The 18065-nt window shown below is 37.6% G+C and overlaps 2 protein-coding genes across 4 annotated transcripts in view; both read right to left on the bottom strand.

Moving 5' to 3' along the window:
* The window catches only part of sptb (spectrin, beta, erythrocytic), a 31065-nt gene extending 28871 nt beyond the window's left edge, over positions 1-2194 (bottom strand). The window contains exons 1-2 of one of the 3 annotated variants that reach the window (XM_051134013.1): positions 1918-2194; positions 1612-1759 (exon numbers count right to left, since the gene is read on the bottom strand). The gene's annotated coding sequence lies outside the window, so the exon portion shown is untranslated. The remainder of the gene's footprint in view (positions 1-1611; positions 1760-1917) is intronic. The other 2 variants (XM_051134015.1, XM_051134014.1) reach the window with 2 other exon arrangements.
* A 6212-nt stretch (positions 2195-8406) lies between these two features.
* Positions 8407-18058, bottom strand: LOC127180091 (stAR-related lipid transfer protein 9-like). Its single transcript, XM_051134022.1, has 11 exons — positions 15747-18058; positions 14002-14199; positions 13734-13917; positions 13493-13633; positions 13311-13404; positions 13060-13226; positions 12920-12984; positions 12643-12845; positions 11282-11361; positions 11037-11195; positions 8407-9691 (listed from the first exon to the last, which is right to left on the bottom strand). Exons 1-11 carry the CDS (start codon positions 18056-18058, stop codon positions 9590-9592), a joined length of 3705 nt encoding a protein of 1234 aa, XP_050989979.1. The 3' UTR covers positions 8407-9589.
* Between the last annotated feature and the right edge of the window lie 7 nt (positions 18059-18065).

Genomic DNA, 18065 nt, shown 5'->3' with positions numbered 1-18065 from the left:
GGAGAATCTAACAGGTGTCAGAAAGAGTAGTGATGGTGGTTTTCACTCTCTTTTTTTCTCTCTTTCTCTATCAGGCCAGTGCAGGGGGGATGTTATCAAAAAACTATTCTCCACCCACCAGCGGGAAACCCGTTATCACAAGAGGCACAACTTTGCAGCTCTCTCTGCGTATGGTGTCTCTTTCTCTGCAATATGCTCACGTGCACACATAGAGTTTATGACGAAGTATCTACTATCTCAACCGAACGAGAGGGACAGTTCTAGGGACAGCTTTGAAAAAATTCTTCACCTAAAAAAGAAAATCATGTCATAATGTCATTCCAAAGCTGTGTGACTTTCTTTCTTTTGTAGAAAACAAAAGAAGAAATTTCGAAGAATACTGATGCTGCTCTTTTCCATACAATGTAAAAATATAGCAACCAAGCTGTCAAGCACAAATAAGTAGTCCTTAATAAGTCCTTATGATTTGTAATGATGTATAAATCTCACTTATAAAAAATAAAATATGACTGATTTTTATTTTAGGTCATTAACATTATATTTGTCAATAGAAATTGTAATTGAAATACTGTGAGAGCTAATAATATTTATCACTGGCATGATAATGTCACAGTGTGTTTACACTCAAATTCTGCAACTGAAGCCGAGAGGGCAGCTATCTACTGTCCAGGAAGCCAACACAGCGGGTTATTTCTCACATGTGTGATGGGAGAGGCCACACTTAGGTGTGGTATGAATCATGACGCACTGCGTGTGCCATGTTACTGTAGGAACAGCTGGAGCCTGGCACTAAGGCACCAGAGTATTGTGTTACATAAAAAAGTCAATTTTGGGTATAAACACCACCTTGATGAAATAAGTTTACCCTCAAACTAAAATTCTGACATTATTTATTCACACTTATGTCATTGCATATTCTTTATTCTGTAAAACACAAAAAGAGATGTTTCATAGAATGTTCACGCTGCTCCTTTCCATACAATGAAAACAGGCTGATGGGATTTTAATGTCTGAATAAACTGTTCTGTTTAAGATGAAGTAAGTTTTAAACACAACAGTGGTCTTGAGGCAAGCAGAAAATACAATTAACAGACAGTTTAATACAAAACTATTCCTGGAATGAACTTTATAGTCATATTATGAATTTCTGGGCAGCAAGTAATAGTGTTTACACCACAGCGGTTCACCGTATAAGGTGAGCTTGAAACAGCTCACCTAATTTTATTATTTCAAAGACTTAGCGACAGCTGTTTTTCTTTTGCCAATATTGTGAAACAGCTTTCTTCTGTTTATTCAGTGAGAAACAGGCGGATGTGTGTTGATTTTATGTTAACTAGCTGATAGCTGTAGTTATTGGAACATGGTTTCTGGGTGCTCAAACTGGTCTATGTTCCAAAATCCAGCTTGACTGCCTTAAACTTACACAACAAACTGGTTTGTTACTAATGTGGTCGACCAGTCTAGATGAGCTTGACTCAGCTTATGATGAGTTAGCAGAGTTTCTCACAGAGTCAAATTAATCAAGGTATGAGAGCTAACAGTTATGAAATGAACTTGAAAAGAAGTTCTCAAAGTGAAACACAGATAATTATGAAAATGAACAGTTCTTACATATTTGCATTAGTTTGTAGGCTATCCAGTGTCTTCTCCAAGTGTTTTTTTTAATCACACATGCCAACATGAACGTGTTCAGTGCTCAAGAGGTTGCTGCACTTCTGATAAGACTGCAGTACTTTAACAAAAAGAACAATAATCAAACCTGTCAGGGAAAAATGAAATATTTTTGCTTTTCAGATATATACAAATATACATAATGATTAAAACCAACTGTTCTGATACATCTAATATCAAATGACATTGGGAGTCCCAAACTGAAGACAGGCTCTCTACGAGTTTCAAAAGTGTTAGTATACTTACCTATACAAGTGAAAAACAGTCCGGGAGAATGACAAGCTTGTTTGTCGACGTCTTTATAATAAAGTCCGTTATTTGAAGGGTAATAATAATCCCATGAGAGGCGCTGAGGTCTAGGTCACGGTGGGGGAGAGCTGCAGCAGGGGCAGGGAGTGCGCTCAGGGTCGCCGCGTATAACGCTCATTCTCATCAGCGGCTGTTTGACCCACCCAGAGTGTTAAAAATAAAGTAGACCAGCGGAGCGAAGCGCTGCCTGAGCGCAGGGGACGCGCATTCCTGTCAAGAGTCACTGACTTTAAATGGCGTTCCCCACCCTTCCACTGCCCGCCTCTACTGCAATATCACAAGCCTTGCATAATACAAAACGAAAATATTTACTTTGTCCTAATCGATAGGGACTATTGCCAGTGTGGAGAGGCTATTGAAAAAAGCTTTCTTTGAAGAGTAGGCTGTTGAACACTTGTTGCTTCTTTGTAGTTTTCTAGTTCTCCCTAGAAATCATTCGTTCTGTTGTGAAAAGAAAAAAAGACAGTTTCTGCACTAAATAATAAAAAAAAAATGAATACAATACTTAAATTATTAAGTCAGAACTGTGAGGTATATACTCGCAAATCTGAGAATAAGTATTTTTCCCCAAAATTGGGACTTTATAACTCGCAACTGAAAAAAACTCGCAAAAAATTGTTAAAATTGCGGGTAAAAAGGCAGAATTGCGAAAATCTCAGAAAAAAATGTGTTTATATCACGCAATTCTGACTTTATAACGAGTTCATGCAATTTTGTATTCATTTCTCAGAATTGTAAGTTTTTATCTCGCAATTTATGAGTTTATATCACTGAAAAAAAAATGTGAGTTTATATCACGCAATTCTGACTTTATAACTCGCATTGCAAGTTTATGCAATTCTTAATCAATTTCCCAGAGAAATTCTGAGGGGAAAAAGGCAGAATTGCGAGTTTGTATCACGCAAGTCGGAGAAAATAATAACTGCAATAACCTTTCATAATATGCGAGACTTCCGACTTTTTAGCCGCTGTAGAGAAATAGTAGAAGAATCCCTGGTGAAAAACCAGCATATGCTGGTAGGTATGTTTTTTATGCTGGTCCTTGACCAGCAAAAACCAGCAAAGGACCATAAACCAGCCTAGGACCAGCAAAACCAGCAAAGGACCAGCTTAAACCAGCATCAAAACCTACCTAACCAGCATTCAAGCATCAAAACATACCTACCAGCATATGCTGTTTTTTTCACCAGGGATAACAAAGTGCTGTAAGAGGTATAACTGTTTGCGCTACAAACCACTGTTCATAATTGATATTAAAAATATTTTGATGCAAATTAAATGTTAGCCTTGTTTTAATCCATATTTGTCTAATTTATACATTGTTTTATGCATATCAATGCAAATCAACCCTCAGAGTAATGTTTTCACAAATGATCCTTTTTATTTTATGTAATACAAGAAATTAAAGAAATAGGATTCAAAGGGATTTAAGTCAATAAAAGAAAGTAAATGCTTTTTTAAAAAAATATAATTATTGCAAAGTCTGTCATTTTAATAAATCACAACCTAAAACACACAGGAGTCTAAGTCATATTTGACCTTGTTCTAGTTTTAAGAATTTTCTTATATTTACTAAAAAGGTTTTAAGGAAACCAAAGCTTTGCAAAAAGTAACCATGGTTTTAAAAGGGAAGTAAGCATGTTTTTTTTGGTGGATTGATAATAATCATTTGAATAACCACAGTTTTACTACAAATACCATGGTTAAACTATGGTTAGCAAAACCATGGTTAATTTGTGATTTACATGGTTTAAATATCGTAACCATGGTTTTCTGTTTTTATTTGTAGTAAACCATAATTTTCTTAGGGCATACAATGTTTTTAAAAAGCTAACAGTGCTAAACATGCTAGCAACATGCTAAAACGTGTTATAAACTTGTTAAAATGTGCTAGCAATGTGTAAAAACATTTTCTGGCAATTAAAATATTAGCTAAATCTAACAAGCCTGTTAAATTATGTTAGCAGCACCAAATAACATGCTAACAATGCCTAATAATAATTAAGAAATGATAACTATTAGAAACATCATATAAATGCCTGGAAACATGTGGTCTGATGTGGTTTCTTGGTGATCTTATGAGGTCTTACATGGTCTGAAAAGGTTAATTGGGTACTAATCTGGTTTGCTTTTGTTTCTTTGGGGTATAATGAGGTCACATTGGAGTCTAAAGTACTCTAATATGGCCTGGTTGAATTTCTTTTTTTTTTCTTTCTGTCTCCATCTGACGTTCTTTTTGTCTATCTGACAATGAAACACTGAAATCTGTAGCTTTGTTAAATGCAACACAAAGTTTGTCATCATACTAAGAATACTGTAAACAATTATATTCTATTAACACATTACATTCAAATACATTATACATTAATGAGTAAATAAATTTGTATAGATTGTGTCAAATTACACATAGACAGTTTTCTGTTCTTAGAAATATTTGATTAACCCTTCATTAACTTTTTACCTTGTTGACCTTTTTTTTCAACTGTTTTTGGATAGGACAGTAGAGACAGACAGGAAAGTGGGGGAAAGAGGGGGACTGGGATCGGGAAATGACTCAGGCCGGATTCGTCCCTGTCAGCCAACAGCTCCCATGAGATTAGGCCATCAGTCCTGCAATAAAAATCAAAGTTAATACATGTTTCTGTATAACTGGAATGCAAAAATTATACTTACCTGATCACTCACCTCACCTGTTTTTTTTTTTTTTTTTGGTGGCCTTTTGTTTTTTGGCCTTGTTTTTGGATAGGACAGTAGAGACAGACAGGAAAGTGGGGGAAAGAGGGGGATTGGGATCGGGAAATGACTCGGGCCGGATTCGAACCCGAGTCCCCGTCAGCCAACAGCTCCCATGAGATTAGGCCATCAGTCCTGCAATAAAAATCAAAGTTAATACATGTTTCTGTATAACTGGAATGCAAAAATTATACTTACCTGATCACTCACCTCACCTGTTTACCTTTTTTTTTTTTGGGTGGCCTTGTGTTTTTTGGCCTTGTTTTTGGATAGGACAGTAGAGACAGACAGGAAAGTGGGGGAAAGAGGGGGATTGGGATCGGGAAATGACTCGGGCCGGATTCGAACCCAAGTCCCCGTCAGCCAACAGCTCCCATGAGATTAGGCCATCAGTCCTGCAATAAAAATCAAAGTTAATACATGTTTCTGTATAACTGGAATGCAAAAATTATACTTACCTGATCACTCACCTCACCTGTTTTTTTTTTTTTTTTTTTTTTTTTTTTGGTGGCCTTGTGTTTTTTGGCCTTGTTTTTGGATAGGACAGTAGAGACAGACAGGAAAGTGGGGGAAAGAGGGGGATTGGGATCGGGAAATGACTCGGGCCGGATTCGAACCCGAGTCCCCGTCAGCCAACAGCTCCCATGAGATTAGGCCATCAGTCCTGTAATAAAAATCAAAGTTAATACATGTTTCTGTATAACTGGAATGCAAAAATTATACTTACCTGATCACTCACCTCACCTGTTTCCTTTTTTTTTTTTTTTTTTTTTTTTTTTTTTTGGGTGGCCTTGTGTTTTTTGGCCTTGTTTTTGGATAGGACAGTAGAGACAGACAGGAAAGTGGGGGAAAGAGGGGGATTGGGATCGGGAAATGACTCAGGCCGGATTCGAACCAGAGTCCCCGTCAGCCAACAGCTCCCATGAGATTAGGCCATCAGTCCTGCAATAAAAATCAAAGTTAATACATGTTTCTGTATAACTGGAATGCAAAAATTATACTTACCTGATCACTCACCTCACCTGTTTCCCTTTTTTTTTTTTTTTTTTTTTTGGTGGCCTTTTGTTTTTTGGCCTTGTTTTTTTGGATAGGACAGTAGAGACAGACAGGAAAGTGGGGGAAAGAGGGGGATTGGGATCGGGAAATGACTCAGGCCGGATTCGAACCCGAGTCCCCGTCAGCCAACAGCTCCCATGAGATTAGGCCATCAGTCCTGCAATAAAAATCAAAGTTAATACATGTTTCTGTATAACTGGAATGCAAAAATTATACTTACCTGATCACTCACCTCACCTGTTTACCTTTTTTTTTTTTTTTTTTTTTTTTTTTTTTTTGGGTGGCCTTGTGTTTTTTGGCCTTGTTTTTGGATAGGACAGTAGAGACAGACAGGAAAGTGGGGGAAAGAGGGGGACTGGGATCGGGAAATGACTCAGGCCGGATTCGAACCAGAGTCCCCGTCAGCCAACAGCTCCCATGAGATTAGGCCATCAGTCCTGCAATAAAAATCAAAGTTAATACATGTTTCTGTATAACTGGAATGCAAAAATTATACTTACCTGATCACTCACCTCACCTGTTTACTTTTTTTTTTTTTTTTTTTTTTTTTTGGGTGGCCTTGTGTTTTTTGGCCTTGTTTTTGGATAGGACAGTAGAGACAGACAGGAAAGTGGGGGAAAGAGGGATTGGGATCGGGAAATGACTCGGGCCGGATTCGAACCCGAGTCCCCGTCAGCCAACAGCTCCCATGAGATTAGGCCATCAGTCCTGCAATAAAAATCAAAGTTAATACATGTTTCTGTATAACTGGAATGCAAAAATTATACTTACCTGATCACTCACCTCACCTGTTTCCCTTTTTTTTTTTTTTTTTTTTTTTTTTTTTTTTTTTTTTTTTTTTTGGTGGCCTTGTGTTTTTTGGCCTTGTTTTTGGATAGGACAGTAGAGACAGACAGGAAAGTGGGGGAAAGAGGGGGATTGGGATCGGGAAATGACTCGGGCCGGATTCGAACCCGAGTCCCTGTCAGCCAACAGCTCCCATGAGATTAGGCCATCAGTCCTGCAATAAAAATCAAAGTTAATACATGTTTCTGTATAACTGGAATGCAAAAATTATACTTACCTGATCACTCACCTCACCTGTTTCCCTTTTTTTTTTTTTTTTTTTTTTTTTTTTTTTTTTTTGGTGGCCTTTTGTTTTTTGGCCTTGTTTTTTTGGATAGGACAGTAGAGACAGACAGGAAAGTGGGGGAAAGAGGGGGATTGGGATCGGGAAATGACTCGGGCCGGATTCGAACCCGAGTCCCCGTCAAACAGCTCCCATATAATTAGGCCATGAAAACTGTAATGAATATCAAACAGACACCACAATTAATACATGTTTCTGTTTAATTAAAATGCTAAAATACTTGCCTGATCACTCCTCACCTGTTTACCTTTTTGGGCTTGTTTTTTTGTATTTTTTTTGGGCAGCATTTATATTATAAGTTACAGCAGATCACCACCAGAGGTCATCATCGCAACTCTAATGGCCTGAGAAACCATCATCTGCCTTTACCGTTCCTCATTTAAGTTAAAAGTAGTCATTCACGTAGTGACTGTATTTTCACTGCTGTTCACGGTCAAGTAGGCTACTGAAATCCAAAAAGATCTTAACAACTTAATTTATTTACACTATGTAGTCTAGTGATTTCATACCAGCAAATGTCCTGTTGAGCTCACTTGTTACTGGCGATCCCAAATTTAAAAAAATTCTGAATTACAGATAAAACAACTAATAAGAAACTAATAAAGAAACCATAATAATAGGTAATAGATAAAATAATACAAGGAATAAAGTACAAATCTACGTAAAGTATTACAAATATTATCGGTGGAGAATTACTGTCACTCACCTTCACTTGCAGCTGCAGATTCTGATGTAGAACGCGCTCTAATAACGGTTGTCATGGTAACGGCGGCACGTAATAATGCAGTTTAGAATCATTCAGTTTAGAACATGTTCTTTGTTTAAATTTGTTTTGTTTCAATCTTGATCATAGCTACCTTAATTCTTTAATGCGGAAGTAAGCATATGCCTAAGATTTCCAGTACATTAGCCGGGAAATAACGAGAAGAATAACAACGTGCACTTAACGGTAAAACTGTTTGCACTACAAACTATAGTGTGCTCATAATTAAGATAATACATTAAAATAATATGGTAAGCCACACCAATTTGCAATATCAAGCAGGAAAAACGAGCTGTTTTGTACAGCTAAAAATAGCTGGACGGGGATGAGACCAGAAGCCAAACCCAAAAAATTAAAATATGGCTAACAAAACCCACCCAATTGCTACTCAAAACTAGCCCAATGGTATTTTGGGGGTCCCCAAGTAAAAATCGTGTTGCGATGGAGTAAAATACAATTTTTTTTGGTGGGGTTCCCCTGGTAAAATTCACATTCCAGGGGCTAAATACATTGTTGGGGTCACTTCAACCCGCAAACATGAAAAACAATTCACGGCAACAGTGTTATAGTAGCCCAATTCCGCGGGAAAACCACAGATTTGGCAACACTGGCACCCGCTCTTACAGGAAAAAAGGTGGATACTTTGCCTTTCTTCTCTCATCTTACATTTCTAAATCTCTTAACAAACACACACACACACACACAAATATTTAAATACTAAAATAAAGAATGAAAACAAGAAACATGAAAAATGCCAAATATATTTAATAAAAATATGTTCTGGTTCATAAATTAAAAGTCATAAAGATTTTGGAAGCTCTTCCAAAGAAACAAAAAAAAGAATAGTCAAAAAGACAAGAACATTTTAAAACAGTACAAATGATAAATTATTTTACATTTAGATAATAGATTACATAATATAGAATACATTTACAGTATATTAAACATAATGGGTTCATAAAAAAAGAAATATCCTTCATTTATACAGTGCACTTTGTGTTTGTTTCAGTGGCAAAATTATTTTACAGATCAGCTGTGTTACAAATAAAACCACTGGTCTTGTATCATTCTACAGTGCTTGAGCAAGGGCTGTCTTGATCACTGTGTCAAAAGGTTTTAATGCAAATCCAAATGTGTGTATAATCTATACAATCTGAAGCAACTAGAAAGTGTAACAGTTTGTGTTAAAAATGATTAAAAAGTTTTGTTTGCATTTCATTACAACAAAGAAAAAACTGCATACAATTTTTACAAAAAAATAAAAATTACAATACTGAAAGTATCAATATCAGCAATAGCATTGCAGTCAATAACAGTTTTATGTCAGTCAGTCTATCCTAGTTCAGGCAATATAGATCTTGTCATAAATTGTGTAAGAAATTGCACAGAGATTTGCAAAAATTGATGTTTATGAAAGGCACTGTACTGCATATTACATAATTAAAGTGAAAAAGGTCTCTGCAGCTGATGACAAGTTCAAGTTTTACATACTAGTTATTTCTGAAAGTAGCTTAAGACGATGCAATGCATTAAAAGAATACTGTAATACAGCTGATTCATTGCTTTGATGTGAATATCCCTTTTCACAAATAACAGAGCTATGCATAGTTTAGTCTATAACAAATGATAATAAAGTGATAACTATATACATGCACGAAAAAATAGCTTTGGGATTTTACTTTGATCAATCAAAGTATTATAATCTTTTTACAATAATCAACACTTTGGCACATTGGGAAAAGTTATCCCATAACAAATATTAAGACAAGATAAAATAAGGCAAGATAATGTGTTACACAATAAAATCATACCATCAGTGCTATGTAAAAAAGAATCAAGTAAAGAGCAAGAACATGAGGTGCAAATCTGAGCAAAAACCTTCAGGTTTTAGTGTTAAGTGCTTGTTGCTGCATGTGTAACCTGATTTGTCATAAAGAGAAGAAAGAATCGAGGTCTGCTATGACAGCTGCTTGCTTCCTAGACACTGTATTCAGCAGTCTAGGTGCCAAGGACGGGCTTCCCAAATCCACCTATAGAGGGAGACACAGGGAACAATGAGGAAAATTTACAAGGGATTATTTACCATCTCAGGTTCCTTCATACTTACAGTAAAGGAATAGTTAACCCAAAAAATGAAAATTTTGTCATTAATTCTGTCATTAAAGGAGAAGTCCACTTCCAAAACAAAGATTCACATATAATGTACTCACCCCCTTGTCATCCAAGATGTTCATGTCTTTCTTTCTTCAGTCGTAAAGAAGTTGTTTTTTGAGGAAAACATTTTAGCATTCTCCATATAATGGACTGCTATGGTGCCCCGATTTTGAACTTCCAAAATGCAGTTTAAATGCGGCTTCAAACAATCCCAGCCGAGGAAGAAGGGTCTTATCTAGCGAAACGATGTTATTTTCATTAAAAAAAATACAATTTAAATATTTTTTAATCTCAAACACTCATCTTGTCTGGCTTCTTCTGACTCAAGACAGTTAGGGTATGTCAAAAAACTCCAATCGTATTTTCTCCCTCATCTTCAAAAATCATTTCAAAATCATCCTACATCGCTGCAGAACTACCGACCCAGTCTTTGCAAAGTGAACATGCAAAGAAGATCAAACACCCTCAACAAAAAAGGTAAAACAGCGATATAGGACAATTTTGAAGTTGAGGGAGAACATGAGATGGGAGTTTTTCGACATACCCTAACTGTCATGAACCGGAACAAAAACAGTTCAGGCAGAGTAAGACAAGATGAGCGTTTGGCATTAAAAAGTATATAAATGGTATTATTTTTATTAAAATAACCGATCGTTACGCTACATAAGACCGTTCTTTCTCAGCTGGGATCGTTTACAACCACATTTGGGGCACCATAACAGTCCATTATATGGAGAAAAATCCTGATATGTTTTCCTCAAGAAAACAATTTCTTTATGACTGAAGAAAGAAAGACATGAACATCTTGGATGACAAGGGGCTGAGTAAATTATTTGTAAATTGTTGTTCTGGAAGTGGACTTCTCCTTTAACGCTGATTCCTGTTTCAGCAGCACCACAAAATTAAGGTTGAACCACTGATGTCTATGGACTATTTTAAAGATGACTTTACTAACTTTCTAGGCCTTTAATGTGTCAGATGCGTTGCTGTCTATACAGGGTCAGAAAGCTCTTGGATTTGGATAAAATATCTTAATTTGTGTTCTGAAGATGAACAAAGACTTACAGGCTTGAAACAACATGAGGGAGAGTAATTAATGACAGAATTTTCATTTTTGGATGAACTGTCCCTTTAAGCAAGCAGAACACTAATGCATTGCAAATGCTAAATTAGTAAACTGATATATGATGAGGGAAAGGATACAAGCTTAAACTATCTTACTTGTAATAAGTAGACGACAGTGACAACTTCTCGACCGTTACGCTGGCTGGGTTGAAGGATCCACGCGCTGGGTAGAATCTCACCACGAATAGTGTCCATACTTGGACGTGGCAGTGTCTCCTCGAATACAGACTGCATGGCCAGCACCCACATATCATCCTGAAGAAAAGAGGATGGATCAAAATGAATGTGTGATTAAGGAAATTTTGGATAAAGCTAATCACAGAATAGAGTACACAGAATACCTGTTTAGATTCTGTACTGAGGCAGCAGAAGTCCCGTGGCTGTTTAAGCTGGCAGTTGGACACATCCGTCAAAAGATAGACTGATGGTGAGAGAAAATGACATCAATGAGTTAGAAATTTTGTGTCTAAAAAAAAACACAGCACAAATGGGGGAAAAATGTGATCTATAGAAATCAATGTGTTCGTAATTTATCAGTGCTGCTGCAGGCTTTCTACAGGTTTTATAAAGGTACATTTAAGAATTTTTAGAACTTTTTAAAGACCTTTTTAAGTGTTGTTACCTGAATGAACCACAGCTGTTAGTCCTGAATTGAGGGACTCCTATGCAACTGTTACAGAAGGTTAAAATTCTCATTGATGCTTCAGAAGACAACAATGCATCAAGAGCTGGGGGGTGAAATCTTTTTGAATTTGAAGATCAGGGTAAATTTAACTTATTTTGCCTTCTGGGAAACATGTAAGTATCTTCTGTAGCTTTGAAAGGGCAGTACTAAATGAAAAAAATATGATATTTAGGCAAATTAAGAAAAATTTACACATCTTCATTCTGTTCAAAAGTTTTCACCCCCCGGTCTTGATGCATCGTTTTTCCTACTTGAGCATCAGTTAGCGTTTGAACCGTCTGTAATAGTTGCATATGAGTCTCTCAGTTGTCCTCAGTGTGAAAAGATGAATCTCAAAATCATACAGTCATTGTTGGAAAGGGTTCAAAAATGCTAAAAAACAAAAGAATCTGTGGGACCTGAAAGATTTTTCTGAAGAGCAGCAGGCAGTTTAACTGTTCAGGACAAACAAGGGACTCATGAACAACTATCACTAAACAAAAAAAAAAAAAAAAAAAAAAACAGCTGTAGGTCATTCAGGTACAACACAATATTAAGAATCAAGCGTATGTAAACTTCTGAACAGTGCCATTTTTATAAATTAAACTATTATTTTCTCTTGCGGACTATATGTAAACATCTTTTATGTGATTCTGCAAGGCGTATGTAAACTTTTGACCTTAACTGTAACTCTTAGGATTGCTTGAGGTGGGTAAATCATGGGGTAATTTTCATTTTTGGGTGAACTATTCCTTTAATACCATGACATAATGAATCTTTTTAGGCCTTAATTTGTGGAAAGGCCAGTTAAGACAGGAACCTTGCACTGGTTCTTCAGTGCATGAGAGCCTTTAGAGCGGTCTCATTGTAGGGGTACAACCCTAATTTTCTGATTCATCACAAAGACCATTAATTCACCGTCAGTGAGCATGTCACATTAGATGATCAAAGACTCAAGATTTTACCCAATAGAAATCCTATACAATCCAGGAAGTTTCTCTCAAATGGCAAAACTGTATAGTGTGTACTGAGCTTTACCTAGTTGTGTGCTTTGGTCCAATGGTCGTGTCCAGGCAGATTTAATAGACTCGTGGTAGAGGTGAGTCTTTGAGTGATCTCGAACTATAGACCACAGACTGGCCAAAGGTCTCTCCAGCTCTACTGCTCCAAGAAACCCATGAGCGGAGGGTCTGGAAGTAGCCTTGTGAAAGACCTGAATGCCTTTCTCCACACCCTGATGCCTGGTGGGAAATAGATTGTGAGCACAGAATACATTTAAGAGGTTTATACATGCACAAAATGCATATAAGTGTACCTCCAACCAGCAGCCGCCTTTCCAGCCAGCAGATTTCTCACATCTCCACCAGAAGCCAGATATACCTAAACAGACATGCAAGTCCATGAAGCATTTGACATGCTCTTGCATATTTTGAAATGTGAGTTGCAGTAGCATACTTCTGAAATAGCACTGGCGAGGGTACAGTCGGCGATATCCTGATATGAAGTTGATATAGAAGAAGGGGAGCCAAAGGAGAGAGTGCGTTGTCGAGCAAAGGGAGGAGATGATGGAGTGGAGGAAGACTCAGGCTCATATCCAGTGACTGATGTCTCCAGGCTGACATCTACAGAGAATAGGAGATACGGTTAAGTAAGCAGGTTTGAAGCATAGCCCTTGGGTTTCCAATTGTTGATGGGTTATCGCTCACCCTGGACTGAAAGCCATCTGCGCTGGGCTTTTGAAGTCTGCAACGGGATCACCGGAGGCCTAGTCCTAATTTTGAATTCTGACACTCCGTTCACCTGAGAAATGCGGTGAAGAGCTTGAAAAATAGCATTTTTAATTAAAATAACACTGAAGCATGTTCAACCTTTTAGTGTGTTGTCTTACCTGTATTAATGGTGAGGTAATGTCTTTCAGTAAGGCAGTATTGCTGCTGTTGTACCCTGAAGTGGGCCCTGATGAAAGACTCAGGTTGGAACCACTACATAAGGTACTGTTACTAACGCGTGTGCGAAACCGCAGATCATCCTACGTAAGTGAAAGAAGGAAAGAAATTATAAAACGATTTTAAAACAGCAAATAATTCTTGATTCTTATGAATAGGATTTAAACACAAAGCCTTACTGACCTTTACTGCCTGCGAGAGAGCTTGCTGCTGTAGTCGTCTCTTCTCCTGTTCGGTCCTCTCACGGAGTCGGTCTCGTGCACGTGCGATCTCCGCTCTCGCCTCCTCGCGTGCTCGGCTGTAGTCGCGCAAGAGAATCTCAATGTCAGATGGACACTGACCCTCCCTCCTTGGTGGATCAGGAACTCTGGGGAAGAGCATCTGGTTCAGTATATAAAATGATAGAATATTACAAAGAAATGTAACTTGTGAAATTTAACTTCCAAATCACCTGCTGGTTTCGACAATCTCTTGTCTGAGCTGTTGCAGATATTCCCTGCGTCTGCTTGGCAGGTCTGAAACCCTTTGAGATGGTTCCTCGTAATTTACAGGGATCGGATGCTTACCGGGACTGAGGCTCCGAGCCCGACGGCACATCTGGAGACGGGCTTCTCTCTCTTTTCTTAAACTTTCAATGCTCTTCCTGTGCCTAATGATAGAATAGAATTCCATTTATCACAAGATCTGAAAACTAAAAATGCTTTCACGCTTGGATTGTCCCCACGAACCAAATTCGACAAACAAATTTGGGTGCACACCATAAGTCCTAGTGTGAAAGCACTTTAAATATATTTAGATATAGACTTTTTGCAAATGTGAGTTTGTATCTCGCAGTTCTGACTCTTTCTCAACTCAAAATTGCAGGTTTATATCTCGCAATTCTTTTTTTTATGAATTGCATGATATAAACTTGCAATTTCAAGTTATAAAGTCAGAATTGCAAGATATAAACTCACAATTCAGACTTTTTTTTCTCAGAATTGCGTGATATAAACTTACAATTGCAAGAAATAGTCAATTATGTGATATAAACTCGCAATTGCGCGGGGAACACTTTACAATAAGGTTTATTAGTTAACACTAGTTAACTGCATTAGACAACATGAACTAAGAATAACTAATACTAAACCAATACTACAGCATTTATTGATCTTAGTTAATGTAACTTAAGCATTTACTAATGCATTATTAAAATTGTTGTTTGTTAACATTAGTTAATGCACTGTGAACTAACATTAACAATGAATGACTATTTGACTATATAATGAATGACTTTTCTCAGAATTGCGTGATATAAACTTACATTTGCAAGTTACATTTTTTATTTTGCAAATGTATCTCGCAATTCTGACATTTCTCGCAATTGCAAGTTATAAAGTTAGAATTACAAGATATAAACTCACTTTTCTTAGAATTGAGTGATATAAACTCGCAATTCTGATCTTTTTTCTTGCAAATGCAAGTTTATATATTGTAGTTCTAACTTTTTTCGCAATTGTGAGCTATAAAGTCAGAATTGCAAGATATAAACTCAGTTCTGACTTTTTCTCAGAATTGCACGATAAACTTGCAATTTTTTCTTTGTATTCGCAATTCTTTGAGTTTGTACCTCGCAACTCTGACTTCCTTTCTCAGAATTAAGAGTTTATGTATCACAATTCTGAATTTTTTTTACACACAGTTCTGACTTTTCTCAGAATTGTTAGATATAAACTCGCAATTGTGAGTTATAAAGCCCTATTTTGAGGGGAAAAAGACTAATATGTTCTCAGAATTGCAAGTTTATATATCACAATTCTGACTTAATAACTTGCAATTGTGTTAGAAAGTTATATACCATAGCTCAAATTGTGATATAAATTCGATTCAGAGAAAAAAAAAGTCAGATTTGCGAGTTCATCATTTCTAAAAACTGCAAGTTTATATCTCACAAGTCTGACTTTATAACTCACAATTGCAAGCTTATGTCTCACAGTTCTGTAAAAAAAGGTTAGAATTGCAAGTTTGTATAATGCAATTCTGAGAAAAAGTCAGAATTGTGAGACAAAAAGTTGCAATTAAAAGTTGCAATCCTTTATTTCTTATTCAGTGGCGGAAACAGGCTTCCGTACTAAATGTCAGTTTCCAAAGAAAAAAAAACTTCAAACATGCAGAACTTTGAAATACTTAAAATATGTAATCACAGATTCTACAGACCTGTTAAGGAGCTCCTGTTTGTTCCAGGCTGAAGATGCCTCTTTAGTACCGGTCTTGAGAATATTAAGCAAAGTGTCTGTTTCTCCTTGGCCGTAGTGCAGCTTGGCCTCTGTGAGTTCAACAGTCAGCTGATGAGGGCTCATATCCATATGTACAGAGGCTAAAACTCGCTCACGTTCTTTCCTCAGCTTCTCAATTTCTTGTGCTCTCCTGTCCGTTTTCTCTGGTGGCTCTTGCCAGCAACTGGGGCTGAGCTTTGTGAAGTGCTGTCCAGTTGGTCTGTGTATTTTACTAAGTGTTGATGGTGGCTGCTGATTGATGCCAGACCAGTTAGTAAATTTGTTGTGCATAGGCAGATCATCAGGCATCCAGTGATGTTCTTTGAGCATGCTAGTCTCTGCCAGAGGATTGATGCTGACCAGAACATCTGTGTTGCACTCGCTTGGCACCAGAGACATCACGTCATCTTCCTGCTGTTGCACAGCACTTTGATTTGAATGATCCCAGCGTTTCATTATATACTCAGATGACCTGTGACTCACAGCTGACAAATGATGGTTTCTTTCTAAGGTTTCCATTTTAGATTGTCTGGCAATATCTGAAGATGATGCAAGTTGGACACCAGTGGTACTGCTTGGAGGTGAGAGGGACATTCTTTGTGGCTGAGAATGGGAACGCTTAATAGTGAGTTTACTTATTACCCTGTCTTCAACTTCATGAGAGTATTCATTTCTCTCATTTTTCATGCAGTTGCTGCTGGGACAGATGCTGTTTGAGAAGTCATCAGATGGACCAGGATATGGACAACTAAGGTCACTCAGGTTTTCATAGGTCACAGATGACACTGATGTTGATGCTGTTTTATGACCTTTCAATGGGACGTTGTATATATTTGAGTGCTGTTTCTCCTGTCCCTCAGTTTTATGGTTTGTTAAACCCTGGGTTGTTTGTCTTTGCTGGGTGTATCTTGCAGCCTTCACTGTAAGGATAGGGGAGCATGCACGATCCATGAGCATAATTTGTTTATTAAAGCAATTCCTTAGGTCTACACTTCTGTGATAAGTCTGCTTCTCCTCTTGCTTCATATAAGAGCGTTTTGCTCCAAGGTAGCTGGTTGAAGACTTCCCACAGGAATTACCTACCGTGTTACCTTTAAATGCTTCCAAACTGGGAGCACCCGGATTTGGCACAATAGTCTCTAATGAAAGAAGCTTTTGGTGGGGAATCTGAAAATTTTGACTCTCAGTGACCTTTGAACTTTTCGGACGTAAATCAGGAAGACTTTTAATTCTATCAAAGACCTGTTCACTTTCGGATTTATTCTTCAAGATCTTGGTATCACCACCAAGCTGGGACACATTACAAATATCTGAGCCGATGACTTTAACAATAACATTTACTTCATGGGCCGCAGCGTTCTTTGACATTGGAGCATTCTCTGTCTGGATTCCAATGTCCAGTGAAGTTTGTGTAGAACAGTCCCTCTTGTAAATACTTCCAGGTGAAACCTGGAAACATTGTTTAGGATGGTCATATTTTGGTGGCTTTTCCCCATTTCGCATACACTGTATATTCCCCAGAAGATCAGAGGTGTTGTGTATCAGGTCAGAGAGATGTTCAGACATGTTCTGTAGACTCGTCCATGTGGTTGGGGCACCATTCACTGGTTTAGACACTGGTGTCTGGGTGCTGCTTCTTCTATGACGGCACTTTCTTTTAAGATCCTTATTAACCTCAATGGTTTGTGTGGCATGATCACACCTGCTTGGTCTCGGACGTTCCTGAGATTCATACTCAGAGGAGTAGACCAGCACTATTTCGTCAACATGACCAGAACTGTGGCGTAACTCCTCTGAGGCACCATTGTAGGAGTCACATTTCAAAGCTGTTAAGGTCTGCTTATTTGGACCACTAGAGGAATAAGAAGCTGCCTTCAGCTGAGGTTCAGAAGAAATTTGATCTCTTGAATATTCATTACTACTCAGTGTGCTAGAGAGGCCTTTATGATTTACATAAGCACTCAAATGGGAACTGAAAGGGGAGTCCTGAATATTTAGGCCGTTGTCTACACTACAGCACCTTGTCATATTCTTGTTGGAACTATTGAGTGGAGAGTGTTTGCAGGATATATTGGCGGCACTTCCAAAGGCTTGCTTTTTGTGGACTGTTGTGTTAACCGCCATAGTAGTTCTTGAATGAATAAATGGGTTAATATCACTTGAAGCAAAATGCATTGCAGAATCTCTTGTCTGTGAGACAGTCTCCTCAATTGGCTGTGCATGGTCTTCCACACAAACAGAAATATCATCCATTGAGTCA

Source organism: Labeo rohita, chromosome 17 (assembly GCF_022985175.1).
Source record: "Labeo rohita strain BAU-BD-2019 chromosome 17, IGBB_LRoh.1.0, whole genome shotgun sequence".
NCBI lineage: Eukaryota > Metazoa > Chordata > Actinopteri > Cypriniformes > Cyprinidae > Labeo > Labeo rohita.
This window is presented reverse-complemented; position numbering and strand designations above follow the sequence as displayed.